General features: G+C 37.1%; 1 protein-coding gene across 1 annotated transcript in view; it reads left to right on the forward strand.

Moving 5' to 3' along the window:
• cfap58 (cilia and flagella associated protein 58) overlaps positions 1-16,880 on the forward strand; it is a 133,299-nt gene that overhangs the window by 48,596 nt on the left and 67,823 nt on the right. The window contains exons 12-13 of the mRNA XM_056237130.1: positions 9,482-9,622; positions 16,036-16,259. Coding sequence (XP_056093105.1) covers positions 9,482-9,622; positions 16,036-16,259 — 365 coding nt within the window. The remainder of the gene's footprint in view (positions 1-9,481; positions 9,623-16,035; positions 16,260-16,880) is intronic.

Raw genomic sequence — 16,880 nt, forward strand, 5'->3', positions numbered from 1 at the left:
ATATATATATATATATATATATATATATATTTTTTTTTTTTTTTTTTTTTATTAGCCTATTATTATTTTTTATTTAGGGACTGTTCGTTTTTTATTTAAGGGGCCACCGGAGGAGTTTTGAGATCTGTAGTCAAAATACTTGACCCTCCCTTCGCCAGTAATACATTTTTCCATGACCCTCCAAAATGATTGTGAAAAAGGCATGACCCTCCCCGATAATTTATTGATTGCTGGTTTGCGCTTGGCAAAGATGCTCAGATAGCCATTGTTTTGTTTTTTTTTACAAAATGACAAACGACTAAACTCCTACTTTCTCGTTTTACTAAGGCTGTAACGATGGACCAAACCTACAACTCGGTTCGTATCATGATTTTTTATTTTAGATTAAAAAAAAAAGAAGAAAAATCATGTTTTCGGTGCTGATGCAGTGGTGACGCGTTCATGTAACAAGGGTGGCGCTCCCAATAAAGTATCTAAAGGCTGCCACAAAAGAACCGGCAAAAGTAATGATTATGAATATGTCAAATAGTATAGCAGGGAGAGATATTAATTGTTTATTAATAAACAAGGTTTTTCTGTGTCAGTGTGTCGGCTTCAAGATGAATTTGACGATGCTGACTCGCCATCTTCACAGTAACGCGCCAGAGAGAAATGCAGATTTCATACGGATTACATAAGCAGAGAGCAGTCTGTTTTTCGTTTTTAAATGTTCTGTTTAAAAGTTGACATCAAGCTTTCTATATATTTCTCAATTCTGTGAGGCAAGTAGCTACATTATAGCCTACGCTGAGTTTCGGTTCATGAGAAAGAGTCCAGTTCACGCGCCGGCGACTCCGTGTCATGATGATCTATTTTCTACTATATTTACTTCTTATTCATTAATCCAGGTAATTGGTTGATGAAACATTAATTAAAATTTAGATACAATTAATAAAAAACGAAATTTACTTTAAAGAAAGGCTTTGTGCTTTCTGAAGTCTCTGTGGAAGTTTTAAAGTCGCTTTCAGAGCGGTCATGTCCGAAACGGAGAACTGTCACGTCCGTATTGTTTTTTTCCTCATAAATGCGAACACGAAAAATAAAATAAAATAAAGAATATTTTATGTTCTGTGGAGGCCGACCCTTCTTCATCCAGTTATTAGCGTACTTTTGTTTTGTGTAATTCAGTGTAATTCGTAGAATTATTAAAAAATATTTTGCCACATAAAAGTTAAAGATTTTTTGTGTCACGTCACATGTGTATTTCGCTCATATTAAATATAAAACGCATGTGTAGACTGATATTTTTCTAATGTCTTGACTCCTTTGGGGGTATGGATAGCCTGTTTCAGTATTAAATACATTTTCTGATCATTTATATTTCAAGTTTTGACTGCAAATGTCACGTCCATAACGCTGGAATTGCCCAATTTTAAATAATTTATCCTCAAATAGTTTTTTGGTGTCGGTCTGCGTATTTCCGATTATTTTAACTTCAAATAATACTAATAGTAATTTAAAAATGTGATAGCCCTACGTCACATCACACTCCACTGTTATGGTGGCAATTTCAGTATTTACTCACTAACATTGTTGTGAAAACACAATAAGAATGGAAACTAAAATATGGAAGTATCGTGCTACAGCGCACATTATATCAGCTGCAGTTCTGGCGCTTCAGTCCCAATACACTCAAACACTCAACGTACATTCATATCACATGTTAATGCAGCGGTAGAGTTACACTCACAGGACACTGCACTTATTCGTAATCACAAAAGTTAATTATTTAATCGTGCTTTAAAGCTATGCCAGGTAAACATTTCATTGGCGTTCTGTACATGATGTACTTTTTCTGAGCGCGCACTGAAGCGCGCGCGCGCACTGTCAGACAGCGCTAAACTGGATTTTTGTTGGGAGACCCATCTGATAGCGATGGGGAACCGAGACCGAGAGAGCTACATGGAAAAAATATTTGAAATTTTGCTGTTTTCATGGATACAAAAAGTTGAATGACCCTCCCCTCAACAAAGAATAAAAATACACCCTCCCCTATTTTCCTCCGGTGGACCTTTCCATAAATACCAAACGGTCCCTTGGAAATCATCTCGCGACCCCCCCCCTCGCTGTCTCACGCCCCCCCGGGGGGTCGGGACCCCTACTTTGGGAACCACTGGCCTAAGACACAAAACGAGCAGTTTGTGTGAGAAAACAAACAGTGTTTATATCGTTTTTAGCTCTTGTAACGCACAGACTGAAGCGCCCGCGCCCTCAGATCACTTGGACGTGGCTGTGGTTACAAGAGGTAAGCTAAAACATACCAAAAATTAGTTTCAAAGTGAACTATCCCTTTAACCGCAGGAGGGCCAAAAGTTATATAGTGTACCTTTAATGATTTAAAAAAAAAAACATTTATCTCATATTCATGTAAAGCTTTAATCTGTAAACAGAATGAAAAATATATGGGTTTACTATTACTTCATAATTTCTTTCTCCCCCCTGAGCTGAGCTCTGAAGTAACTGCTTTGAAATCATTCTGAAATCAGAGTAATCAATGTGCGTATTTTATCCCAAACGCTCGCAACATCAAATGACTTTGAAACTGTTGAGCAACAAAAATCACTGAAATCACTGTTGATAAAAATGTAAAAAAAAAAAAAAAAGTAACATTGCAGGATATAAACAAAGTGCTCACAATGTTTAGAGAACGATTTCCCTGTTTTAACCGAATACCGGTTAACTGACCTGCTTATATATGAGATTATTAAGCTATATCCACAACATAAACATATTTAAAACATATATTGTGCAGACAATGAAGAAAATTAGTGTTTGTTGAATTCTTGTTTGTTGAAAAGCTTGCAAATTTGGTTAAAGCTTCAAGCTGTTAATATGATAAACATTTGAGTTATTTTTCATTACCAGGAACTAAAATGACTGAATTTTAAAGACTGAAATTAAGTGTAAAATGGACAAAAGCGAATTAATTTGATATATAGACCAAATATTCCATACACTGTAAAAATATTTTTTTTGAAGAAAGATTATTGGAGTATGTTTTACAAATAAATGTAAAACATTTTTTTTCAGTGTAATTTTAACATGATAGTACACCCAAAAATTACCATCTTATAAACACTTGGAAATACCATTTAGAGGGATAGTTCACCCAACAATTAGCCTAATATTTGGTCATCATTACTCTTCCATATGTCTTTACAAACCTGTATAACTTTTTTTCTTCTGTGCTACATTTCTCTTTTGTGTTCTGAAGAAGAAAGAAAGTCATACAGGTTTTGGAACGACAGGGGGGTGAGTAATGATGACGATGATTTAAATTTTTTGGTGAACTATCCCTTTAAAGGGCATTTTCAAGTGTTTATAAGATGGGTTGCCTTACAGACGGCTTCATAGGAAGCAATGCCCTTTTGTCCTGCTGGTCTCTTGTCTCCACACACAAAGTCCATTGTGCCAAGACATTGACCTTTCAGCTCTTCCTGTTGTTGTTTATTACCTCAAGCCTTGACAAACGTACCAAGAAAGAAGCTCCTGTGTTCTTTGAAGCCGGCCAGCGCGGAGTCTGTCTACTGGCTAACCCTCACCCCATGAAAAAACAATTAGGCCACTTCATAAGAATTGATTAGCATGTTAATGAATGGGCTGCACTTTCTCATCACGAGAGGCTACGGCAGGGGGTAATGAGGGGAGAGGTTTCTCTCAGCACAAGCCCCGTCCAGCTGGTTGTTATGCATGCCGAGAGGCGTCATCGATCTCGGAGAAATCTTATTACATGCTCCAGACACTGTCTGCAAATGTTTAGCACTGAACCGAGAGAGGAGGGGAGAAAGTTTCAGAATTTAATATCGTAAAAAGGAAGTGATGATGTATAAGAATGCAGCCGGGTTTTAAATGATGTCCTCCGCTTTTTGAAATTTCATCGGCATTCCGCGGTAAATGGGAGCTGTGGCGAACGACCTTTAAAAGGACCTCTCGCACTTGGTCCCGGTTCAGTGTGACAGATTTTTGACCAAAGTCAAAGGTCATCTTGTATGGACACTGTTGTCCAATTTCTATGCCGTCAGAAAACTTCATCGAGGCTCCAGAATAAGAAAACGCCCCCTGAAGTCTCTTAAAACTTTTATTTAATTTGTCTCCTAACAATTTTCAACAGTGAACATACAAACCAGTACCGAAAACCAGTCAGTATCTGGTGTGACCACCATTTGCCAAACCAAGTGCAACACATCTCCTTCGCATAGAGTTGATCAGGTTGTTGATTGTGGCCTGTGGAATGTTGGTCCACTCCTCTACAATGGCTGTGCGAAGTTGCTGGATATTGGCAGGACCTGGAACACGCTGTCGTCTACGCCGATCCAGAGCATCCCAAACATGCTCAATGGGTGACATGTCCGGTGAGTATGCTGGCCATGCAAGAACTGGGATGTTTTCAGCTTCCAGGAATTTTGTACAGATCCTTGCAACATGGGGCCGTGCATTATCATGCTGGAACATGAGGTGATGGTCGTGGATGAATGACACAACAATGGGCCTCAGGATCTCGTCACGGTATCTCTGTGCATTCAAAATGCCATCAATAAAATGCACCTGTGTTCGTTGTCCATTACATACACCTGCCCATACCATAACTCCACCGCCACCATGGGCCACTCGATCCACAACGTTGACATCAGCAAACCGCTCACCCACACGACACCATACATATATCATATCCCTAAAATCTGTGAAATTTTAGGTTAGGCTGTACAGTGAAAACCGATTAGCTTCCCTGAGATGGTTTCTGACAGTTTGTGCATAAATCCTTTGGTTATGCAAACCGATTGTTGCAGCAGCTGTCCGGGTGGCTGGTCTCAGACGGTCTTGAAGGTGAAGATGCTGGATGTGGAGGTTCTGGGCTGGTGTGGTTACACGTGGTCTGCGGTTGTGAGGCCGGTTGGATGTACTGCCAAATTTTTTGAAACGCCTTTGGAGACGGCTTATGGTAGAGAAATGAACATTCAATTCACGGGCAGCAGCTCGGTGGACATTCCTGCAGTCAGCATGCCAATTGCAAGCTCCCTCAAAACTTGCGACATCTGTGGCATTGTGCTGTGCGATAAAACTGCACATTTTAGAGTGGCCTTTTATTGTGGCCAGCCTAAGGCACACCTGTGCAATAATCATGCCGTCTAATCAGCATCTTGATGTTCCACACCTGTGAGGTGGATGGATTATCTCGGCAAAGGAGAAGTGCTCACTAACACAGATTTAGACAGATTTGTGAACAATATTTGAGAGAAATAGGCCTTTTGTGTACATAGAAAAGTGTACTTTTGTGTACTTTTGTGTACATAGTACATAGATTCTTAGGTCTTTGAGTTCAGCTCATGAAAAATGGGGGCAAAAACAAAAGTGTTGGATTTATAATTTTGTTCAGTGTACATGGCTCACAGCTGAAGTCTGTCATTTTTCATGAAAGTTTCCAATGGTGTATTATAGTTTTAATAGGATTCTTTTAAGTATATGATGGTGATGGAAATAACATTTAGAATATTTTTGGAATAGAACATCTTTGTTGATCCTGGAACAACATTCCAATTAACCAATCAGATTTAAATTAACAAATTTAAAGGCTCAGGGAGGAAGGAGGCGGGAACCGGCAAACGTTGAATATAACTTTAATAATAAAAGAAACATTAAGCAACAAAACAAAAAGCAGCAGCCCCTCACTTACGACTGCCACATAAACGAAAACAAAACAACAACATAAATGTCCCGGACCTGGTCCTCTCTCGTCTTTCATTGACGTCACTCCTCCTTTTAACCTTCCGGAGCTCCTCCGTGGGACTCAAGACCGGTGTGGCTTCCACTCAGTTTCAACGGCTCTCTGCACCGCTTGCTTTGGTTAGGTGTTTCTATATCTGTGTTATTTACTTATCATTTCCCTCTGATTTTAGGGATATGATATGTGTAGAGTTAGGTTTAGGGGTAGTAATAGGGTTAGGACAACATTTTCGGGGAGGGAAGTGTTCCAGAATCAACAAAATATGTTGATCCAGGAACATGTCTTACCTGGCAAAATCACGGCGACCTTATTATGCTATGTCTAATTAATAACTAGCATTTTATGTATTCTAAAAGCACACAATTGAAAGACATTTCCACACTTTTTACAAAATTACAGCTTGATTTTACAGCTTTTTTACTTCTTTTTATTTTCACGCATCATATGTCTCATATTTCATCCCAGGCTCCTTGATGACCGAGTATTCTAACTTTAGAAAAAAAAAAAAAAAAAAATGGTGGTGGAAATGACGTGGAAATTTTTTAATTGATAGAAATTATTTTCACACAGTAAATATATATTTTTTGAATGATTACTTATTTGTTTAGATTTTTTTAAAATAAGTGACAATACTTTTTTTTTTTTTTTATAATGGATTTTAATATTTTTAGATAGAAATGTATTTCTGGGACAAGTGTAAAACATTCAAATCTGTAACTACAGGGATTAAAGTAACAAATAGAAATGGGGAAGGCATGGAAAAAGTTACAGTTTTAATGTTCATTTTACGCCTATATCAAGAATAAAATTCAAAATGTAATTATGAAAACAACATTCAGCACTTACTGTACATACCATCACGAGCCTATTGTAGCGTTTGGTACATTAGTAGTGTGTGTGCTCTTGTAGTGAACCTGAGCTGGATGTTGAACAGGATCTTTGGTCTTTAAGACAACCAGCCTACTGCCCCTACAGCCTGACTCTGCCTTTCTTGCTTTCTCTTCCTCTCTCTCAGGGGATAAAGGTTAAGACTGGTATCAAATGAAGTGTAAAGCACTCACGCCTATCTACCCTCTGTCTCTTTTTTATCTTTCCCATCTACTTTTTTGGTCTGTTTTCTACCTTCTTGGCAGACCTAAATGTTTACCCCACTGCATTTCCTGCAGGCGACCAAATAAGTGTCAAAGGGTGAGAAACAGAGATGGATTTTGAACTACTACTACAGTCTCCCACCATGGGCAACTTGCACAACTTCTGACAGACATACATCCTGACTTCTAGGGGGGGGGGGTTGAGGAGGGGGGGTCTGCCTAATAGATCTGTCAGCATCTATTACTATGTCATTAATATTAATCCAACAACAAATAAAAAATTTGGCTAATGGTTTGGCTGTATTATATTGTTCATTTTAATAAGCCATTTTAAACAAGCTCAAGTCTAAATGAAACAAATGTAATGCTAATTTAAAGGCATTACAGGCCTCCTGCTTCTCAAAGTCAGAGTGTGTTGAATGTATGTTAATGTATTAAAGCCAAGAGTCACACTGTGCCAATAATATGCTAATAATTTAAGTCGTTTTTTGACTACTCATTGATTCATTTTATTACTTGAATAATTACTTTGAGAGATGTATTTTATTTTAAAGTCTGCGTGTCCAACTAGATACACGCAGGAGATCGCAGGAATAGTAGTAATATAAAACCACCCCATAAAACATAGATGATAACCAAAAAACTCAAAGTGCAAACTTAAGGCCGTAAAAGCGAAAGATTATTTTTTACTTTGAAAGGTATACAAGATTATGTTCAAAAATAGTTTTTGCTGTGGTATCAAGTGGTATCAAAGCTTTAAATTTCACTGTATTGATATCTAATATGCTGTTATCTTGTCTACCATGCACAAAACTACATTGAACTTGGTTGCAACATCATACGTCGAATGACGTGAGGGATAGGGCACAAAGAGCCTTGTTTGCCAACAAAAGGAATATCAAATCTGACATCCCAATCAGAATCAGACTAAATTAATTGAATCTGTAATAGAGCATATTGCTCTCTCTTGATGTGGGGTCTACACACAAAAAAGAACTTACTAAATGAGACAAAAAAAATGCAGGCAGGAAAAATGTGAGCATTTAGAAAAAGTGAACAAGTGAAGGCTTTAATATTACTGGTTAAAGTTATTTCCCCTGCCTGTTCTGCCTTGGTTACATCAGCAAAAAACAAAAGCTTTTTAAGAGGCAGAGAAAATGATTAGATTTTGATGAATGGCTATAAAAACAAACATGCACTGATGAATTGCACATAATAAAAACAGAGGCATTTATAAGTAGAGTAATTAGAGTCTTTTATTTATGTTTTCTTTTGTACTTTAGGCAAAAATTACAACAAAATGAAGAAAATTGTAATAGAATACACCACGAACTGTAGTCAGAATACCCAACGCTATCTCACGACCAATTCGTCCGAATTTGACGAGTGATTAAAAGATGGCTAATTCGTACGAATTCGTACGACCTCATTCGTACGAATTTGTACGATTTGTCTAAACCCACGTGATGGGTAGGTTTAGGGGCGGGGTCAGGGGTAGGTCATTCGTACGAATTCATACGAATTGGGCAACTCGTCAAATATGTACGTTTTAGCAAAAATCGTACTAATTCGGACGAGTGAGGTCGTACGAATTGTTACGAATTAGCCATCTTTTAATCACTCGTCAAATTCGGACGAATTGGTCGTGAGATCAGGTTGGAATACCTGACTACCGAGACCAACCCTGAACTTAAACTCCTGAATGTTTACAGACACAAAAGAAGCCAGACACAGACAGGCCTCGCTGCAGGAGGACACACTGTGCTCCTACTGCACACAAAATGAGATGGAAACACAATTGCACTTTTGAACCTCATGCGCTTCACATAAATCAGGGACATATTCGATCCTCCCTATGCAAACCTCTACAAAAAGCATCAATTGTGCGTGTGTGTGTAATGTTTACAAATGCTGTGTCAATGTAAACCTGTTTATCATGTCAGTAAAGGGGATTTGAATCTTGAATTTTAAGGAAAGAATGCTAATGGCAGTGTTAAATATGTCAATGAAGTTACTGGGGAAAATTGGGTTACTCTTTATTTCGATTGTCCATTTTAAACATTCTACTAACTATGTAAGTAACTTTACAACTACATGTCAACTTGTGCTCATTAGATTGTTAGTGCAATAGACTTAGGTTAGTGTTAGTGTTAGGAGAATAAGTTGACATGTACTGGAAAAGTTATTTATAGTCAGTAGAATGTATGTTGGAGTCGGAGACCATCAAAAATCAAATGTTAGCAGATATTAAGCTGACAGTCTACTAATATTCTAATGACTGGTAGTTGACATGCAGTTACAAAGTTATATATAATTATATACTTCTGAATCGTTTGCAATTTTGTGTGCCATATGCATCAGACATTCAGCCAACATCTGAGACTATTTATAGTTACCGAAGTTTTTAATTCCAAAAAGATTTATACTATAGATTTTGTCAGCAATAATCAATATGAGACTGACATGCATGCATACTTTTAATTAACCGATTCTAATAAAGATTAGAATCTTTGAAGACATTTTGCACATTGTAGTCAACTGAAATGTTTTTGTTGGCTAAAATAAATTTCAACATAATTGTCGAAATAAAGTTTAAAAAACTTGTGTGTAAAAATGTTGTTTCCTACAGGCTGATCTACAGAAGATGAAGCAACAGGCTCAAGAGACGGAACAGTTCATTGAGAAACTGGAGGCAGAGAAACTCGAGCTGCTGAAGATCATAGCAAAGGCTGACGTTGAGAGGATCCGGCAGACAAAGGAGCTCGATCAGGTACAGACAGGTGGAAGGTTTTTCCTTGTGAGTCCTTGTGTCTGCGTGTCCTTGTGTTCCTCCTTCAATAGAAAGTTTAAGCTAAGGATGAAAGAGACAGTAATCTAGGTTCACTCAAAAGTCATTAGATCTGGAGTCTCACTTCTGAGAAAGTCCAGTGGGGCCACGGCCAACCTCTCTTTAAAAAATCGAGAGGAAATTGACTCACTGGATGTCTAAATTGGTCTTGGCATTCTGAAACATTTAGAGCTTCTGATCTCAGTAAGTCCGCAGTCGAACCTGCTTAACCAGCTGACCAGACAAATAATTCAAATAGTAAGCACTGATGTGATGAACTTTTTTTTTTTGTTCATACAGATAGACAGATAGCCATTCATCTTATGATGAACATATTTTCATTGTTTTAAAATGTATTTTTGTATTCTTTAGAGGCTTAACATTTAAAATCTCTAGGTGGTGTCTCATTAAAAAGCTGAAATTCTTTTAAAAATATAAAAAAAAAGTATTTTCGCACAATCTTTAATTATTATTATTATTATTATTATTATTATTAAAAAAAAAGCAGTGAAGCAGAATGATGTTTTAAAATATTGATAATATTTTTGAAAAACTTTGACCTTATGTTTGCTGTATCAAAGTCAGTAGATTTTTTTTTAAATTTGCTTTTCATGACAAGATTAGTTGAGGCTTTCAGATAAATGCGAAGTACCCCATGCAAACTTAATGTTATTTAGGATTTAACTAATTTAATATTTGTACTAAATATTGTTTACCGTGAAAATGTGTTTATTTATTTACGTATACATTTGTTTATTTATATAATTATTTATTTTTAAATAATGATTAATATGTATATGCGCTCATATACTTAATGTGTAAGTAAATAGTAAATATGTAAATATGCTATTACTTTTAGTAGCCGCGTTTCCATTACCCTTCAAATTGCGCAAATTGAAATTGTGAATTGAAAATACGGCCAATGAAAACATGTCAATTTCGCAAAAACTCCCATATATAGCAAAAAGGATTTGAAAAAGGATTATTTTGCAAAACTTTTTCGCATTTACAGGTCACCTGGCGTATGTAACAGTCGATCATTCTTTAAAAAAGGTGTGGTATGTTTGGACTAGGGGTGGGCGATATGAGCAAAAATTCATATCACGATATTTTTCACTGTCCGGACGATATCGATATTATATTGCGATATGAGAAAAAAAATTTGGAATCACATTTTTGTAGCCTACACTTTAGTTAAATTACAGGCAAAATATGTATTTTAACCCTATTACTAGAAAAAGGTGAGGGATTTAATTGGACATAGACCTGAAAAATCTTTTTTTATTGTGCCATTGTTTTTCTGAAAAAGTGCAAACGTGCGACATGAGGTAGGCCTGAATTCACTAGTTATCTCTTTCCACTTTTTATTTTGCGGGGGTCAAATAATTCCTTCGTTAATAATTCGTAAGATGAGTAACACTGGAGTTTGGTTTATTGAATACGTTATAATCAATAAATATGAAATAGTGTGATTTCAGAGAGGTTTGACACTTAGGCCTAATTGAAGACAACATTATGTTAACCGAGAAGTTTTTGTATAGGCCTACTGACCAAAAGAGAGAAGTAGGCTACATCCTGCTAATTCAGTGGTGAGAATTTAATTGTTGTTTTTATATATATTGTTGTCCATTTAACGAACTTCCATTCCTCTTATATAGTAATTATATATTAGCCTACTATGTATCAATTTACTAATGCTCGGACACACGCGGTCTCTCTCGCTGTCGATCGCGGAGTTCGCTTCGCTTTTATCCCGTCCGGCGCCTCATAGACAGACGCTGTGTGTGTGTGTGTGTGTGTGCGAGAGGCGCGTGTGTGACAAGACGGAGTGACACACTGTCACAGTGACAGAGAACGAATACACTGCGTGTTTTAAATAGCGTTAAAAAAAATAAAATAATAATAACGAAACGATTATGTGGCGGCCGGTGTTGATTCTGTGGCGAACCGCCACGAATTAGTCTGTGTGTGGTGGGAAACACTGGACTGTTACCATGCTTTCAGGGTTTGATTATTAATGCCTGTGCATCACGCGAGTTGGACACAAGAGGAAAAGGTTAAGTTCAGCCTCGATTTTGTATCGTCATTAGTAGTGTTATTTTAACGTTGTAAAGAGTACCAAATTGAAGAAAACAATATAACTACAAAATTTGAATTTATGAATATCTAACGGTATTCTCGGTATCGCAAAATCCATATCATGGTACAACATAATAAAGGTAGTCACGTTCATACCAGTATAGCGCCCACCCCTAGTTTGGACAGAACGAGACAGAGTTCTTTATTAAACTCGTAAAAGACAAAGGAATTACAGGAATACTGGATTCTAAACAACAATGAAATGCCACACATTATCAAGACCTTGAAGCAGATATGAAGGAGAAACACCCAGAAACACCTCATACGTGGCCATATCATTTCGATTTTTTTTTTAATCAACATTTAGAAAATATCGCAAAAAATTTAGCGCAAATCTGTTGTGGAAAAGCTGCTAGTGTCTTTTTTGGTGAGTCAGTGGGGTCACTAGAAAGAGCATAAAGTGAATGTAATGTTAACATCTGCTGCTGTACATTGCTGACATAGGTTTCTTTGGTAAAGGTTAGCCAATTCAAAGGGCATTCTGTCCAAATTGCCTCTGCTGACACCAGCTTCCACATTCCTCTCGCTATTCACGCTCATATTCATAAATCTTTATCGTCTGTACATCCCTGATCTCTCTAAACAAAATTGAATACTGTATGTCATCCAACATATTCCATTCAATACACATATAGCTTTTCGGCATTTGGCATGCAGACATGTATCCATACAGTGAAAGTTCAGAAAGAAATTAAATATGCCATTTTAATAATATCCTTTCAGTATATATGGTGTGTACAGTAACGCAAAAATTATTTAGGTGAGGGAATGTTACATTTATTTATTGCACATGGCCTTCCATAATTGTTATAATCTACAAGCAAACAACCCTAAAACTTCTTTATAAGACATTTTCCCAAACCTTCACCACATTTGTAATGTTGCATGAAGTTTTTGGCTATTATCCTGAAAAGACTAACACTGCTGAGTCATCAAATCTTTGCAGAAAACACAAACACAGGCCTGCCTTTTATTTCTATAATATATCATTCTCAACTTACCTCAGTCAGAGGTGAAAGTACTTCTGATGGTTTTCTCACAGAATCTTGTACACTCTTAAAAATGAAGGTTCTTTATTGCCATCCAAGATTCTATGAAGAACCTTGAACCACACAAAGATGCCTCATTAGCGGCTGTTTTTATGGGCCGCGGTACGTAAGCCATCTGGTCAAAGTTGGTCTGTGAAAACTGGAGAGGAAATTCACTGTGCGTCTGCAAACATAGTTAGATGCATGTATGATTTATGTATATCTGCAATAGACTTCAGCAGATGATTTTGCTATACTAACACAATACAACAAGACGAAGGCATTAGCTAAGTCAACATTAAAAGGTCATTGGTGACACTTTACAATAAGGTTCATTAGTTAACATTAGTTAACTACCTTAGTTAACATGAACTAAGAATGAACAGTACTTCTACAGCCTTTATTAATCTTAGTTAATATTAATTTCAACATTTACTAATACATTATTAAAATCAAAGATTGTATTTGTTAACATTATAGTTAATGTACTGTGAGCTAACGTGAACAAACAATGAACAGCTGTATGTTTATTAAAGCTGCAGTCCGTAGCTTTTCCTCTTTGTCGCCATCTCTCTGTTCGAAATCTGTAACTGCAGTGATTCGCGGAATTATCATCTTTACGTGGGTTGTAAATCGGCATGAAACAGCACGGATGAACACAGTGTTTTGAGGCGAGTGGTGCTGTCAGTCACCGCGCTGTGTGGATACTGTCATACAGAATCACAGATTCACTTTTTGAAAGTTTGACCAACATAATAATTTTCATAAGAAAATGTCTTCTGAACAAGTAAGTAAAATCCATTTTTGTTCTGACCAACTAAGGGGGAAAAAGCATTCGACATGATAAGCTTCGTTAGATTTAATCAACGCGATTTACAGCAACCGTGCAAATTATAGCCTACTTTGTTCTCAAATTGTTCATGTTAACGACATCAGCATTGCGTGACTAATGTTAAATTTAATGTGTTTTATAGTTACCTGTGTAGTTCAGAATTCATATTCTCCATAATAGCAAAACGAGAAAGGCACAACAAAGGAAACTCCATAACTGTGTGAATTAAGAAAACGTACTGTTACACGATTGAACTATTGAAATGTCTTAACTTACTTGTTCAGCAGAAAAAAAGCCGTCTCTTTTTCCGTTTCGAACCCCTTTAAAACACGGAGTTCACGCACTTTTCAAAAGCCCCGCCGATGTTTAATCCTTGTGTTCGCATGAGACGGTTTCTTTCTCTTTCTCTAGCCACCTTAAATCCGAAGTACGAAGTCTTTTGGGTTTTATAACTGCTGAATCTCCAGTTGACACTGATGATTGTTGTTTGGATCTTTCTGGATGCCATAAGTTTAATCATGTAAAGTGCTGCGAGAAAAGCCTATACATCTAAACATCTCGTCACGCGCAGTATAGCCGGCTATAGCCGAAACTCCTTCTTTATGTGTACGGGTGTGACGTAATGACGCAAAGACATGCTCGAATTTCCCGCGGAAACCCACCAGTACCACTGGAATTAAAATCATTATTACAAGCTAACCGTTTTGAATCTAGCTATGGCAAGCAGATAGTTTTGACCACTGGCAGAATATGTTTTTTTTAATATAATTATTTTGGATTATTTTTAACTTAAAAAAGTTACGGACAGCAGCTTTAACTAACAAAGATTAACTTATATAGTAACAAATGTATTGCTCATTGTTAGTTCATGACATGTTAGTAAATAACTAATGTTAACTAATGAACCTTGTTGTAAATTGTTACCAGGTTATCTAAGTGTTACCAGGTTATCTAAGTTTAAAAACCTGTAATATTAAAGCTGCATTCCGTAACTTTTTTGGGTTAAAATTATCCAAAATAAATTTTTGAGCAAGTACATAACCAGCCAGTGTTCAAAACTCTCTGCTTGCCTTAGCTCGATTCAAAACAGTAAGCTTGTAATGTTTTTAATTCCAGTGGTACTGGTGGATTTCCGTGGGAGATTCGAGCATGTCTTTGCGTCATTACGTCACATCTGTACACATAAAGAAGGAGTCTCGGCTAGTAGGCTATATTGCGTGTGAGGATGCTGGAGGTGGAGATTTATAGCCTTTTCTCACAGCACTTGATATAATTAAACTTATCAATTTGATGGCGAATTCACGAATTCAAACGACAATCATCAGTGACAACTGGAGATTCACCCGTTGTAAATGCAAAAGACTTCGGAGTGGCTACAGAAAAAAAAGAGACTGCAACCGGGCCCACGCGAAAACAAGGATAATATTGGAAGGGCATTAAATGTAGTCACACAATGCTGATGTTGTTAAAATGTACAATTTGAGAACAAAGTATAATTTGCACGGTTTGACGTGATATGATAAGCGATCGTTAGATTTAATCAGCGCGATTTACTGCAATGCTTTTTTGCCCTTAGTTGGACAGAACAAAAGTGGATGTTACTTACTTGTTCAGATGACATTTCCCGGTGAAAATTCTTATGTTGGTCATACTTCCAAAAAGTAGAATCTATGATTCCGAATGACAGTATTCACACCGGCGTGGTGACTGACAGCCGCACATTCTCCTCAAAACATTCACAACCCACGTAAAGTTGATAATTCCGCGAATAACTGCAATTGCAGATTTCAAACAGAGATGGCGATATAAAGAGGAAAAAATACGGACTGCAGCTTTAAGTTAATAAATACAAAAACCCAAACTACCACATTCTCACCTGTAAAAGGTCCATTTCTTCGGGTATATAAATAACGGAGGTTTCACAACCAGAAGCTGTGCAATGTTATGTCATCATTGATTCTTACTTGAGTGACGACAAGTTAACCCTTCCAAGATGGCGGGTGCCAACATGTCGACTAGTGGACTTAACAGTGAACAAATGTTATTAAAATGTTCTTTACACTAAGAAAAAAGTGGTTGTTTTGGTTCTTCTATGGCATCACTGAAAAAAAAACCTTTGGAACCTTTATTTTTAAGAGTGTATAGGTGTAAAAATGTACCAGACCTTTAGTACCAAGTTGATACTAAAATAAAAGGAATGTAACAATACCGTTTTTTATGTTTAATCAATGTTTATTTACTGGCCAGATTAACAAGGTTTTGGTATTGATTACATGACTACTACTACTTTTTAGTATGTTGCCTTTTATCATCATTCGTGTTTTCATTGTACATGTGTTTATGTGTTCATTATCAAGGTGATAAGTGAGCGTGACCTCCTGGGGACACAGTTGGTGAAGAGAAACGATGTGCTGAAACTACTGAACGAAAAGATCAAAATTCAACAGTCCATCGTGAACAAGGGCGTTCTTCATTACAACGAAAAAGTGGAGGATATCAGACTCCTGAAGCTAGAGATCAAGAAGCAAAGACGAGAAAAGAACATCCTCAACAAGACCGCCTCAAATGTGGAGGACCTCAGGTAACACAGGGGGGTGTAGTTTCTGTTCATATATGGAAGGGTTTTTATATATGGAAGAATGGGCTTAGGGCGATTTCACACTAAAGCGTGTTTGACGTCAGAGATAGATCGATTCCCTTAGTTTGTGTGAAAGCTGTTTACGGTTCATGTAGACTGCAGTATGGCAGTGGTATGAAAGTAATCTGGCATAATATTGTGAAAAGGAAACACTTGACGCACTTTTGATTCACGATCATACATTGATGGCACAAATGTAATCTTTTTTTATGTCTAACACTCTAAAACATCATAGAGGCAGGTGTTTGATTGCTTTTCTGCAACAGTCATGTACTCTTTAGAGGTATAATGACATAGTGATTATGCGGCACATACGGCACAGAGAGACAAAGCTAATTGGGTGCTTGTCATTTAATTCTCCTGTCAGTATTGACCCCGCGAGATGTTTATTGATATTTTCAAAAGCCGCAATTCACCACTCTCAATAGCAGTCACTTTTTTTTGTCACAAAAGACATGCGATAAAAGTCACTTTTAATGGAGTTCTTGGCTGGGTAAAAAGGAGGCATCAACTGCTCACTGTGGAAAATGAGGGAACGTTTGAAAGCACCGGCAAGTCTCGCAT

The sequence above is a fragment of the Rhinichthys klamathensis genome, unplaced genomic scaffold, assembly GCF_029890125.1.
Source record: "Rhinichthys klamathensis goyatoka isolate OS25496 unplaced genomic scaffold, OSU_Roscu_1.1 h1tg000478l_1, whole genome shotgun sequence".
NCBI classification, from domain to species: domain Eukaryota; kingdom Metazoa; phylum Chordata; class Actinopteri; order Cypriniformes; family Leuciscidae; genus Rhinichthys; species Rhinichthys klamathensis.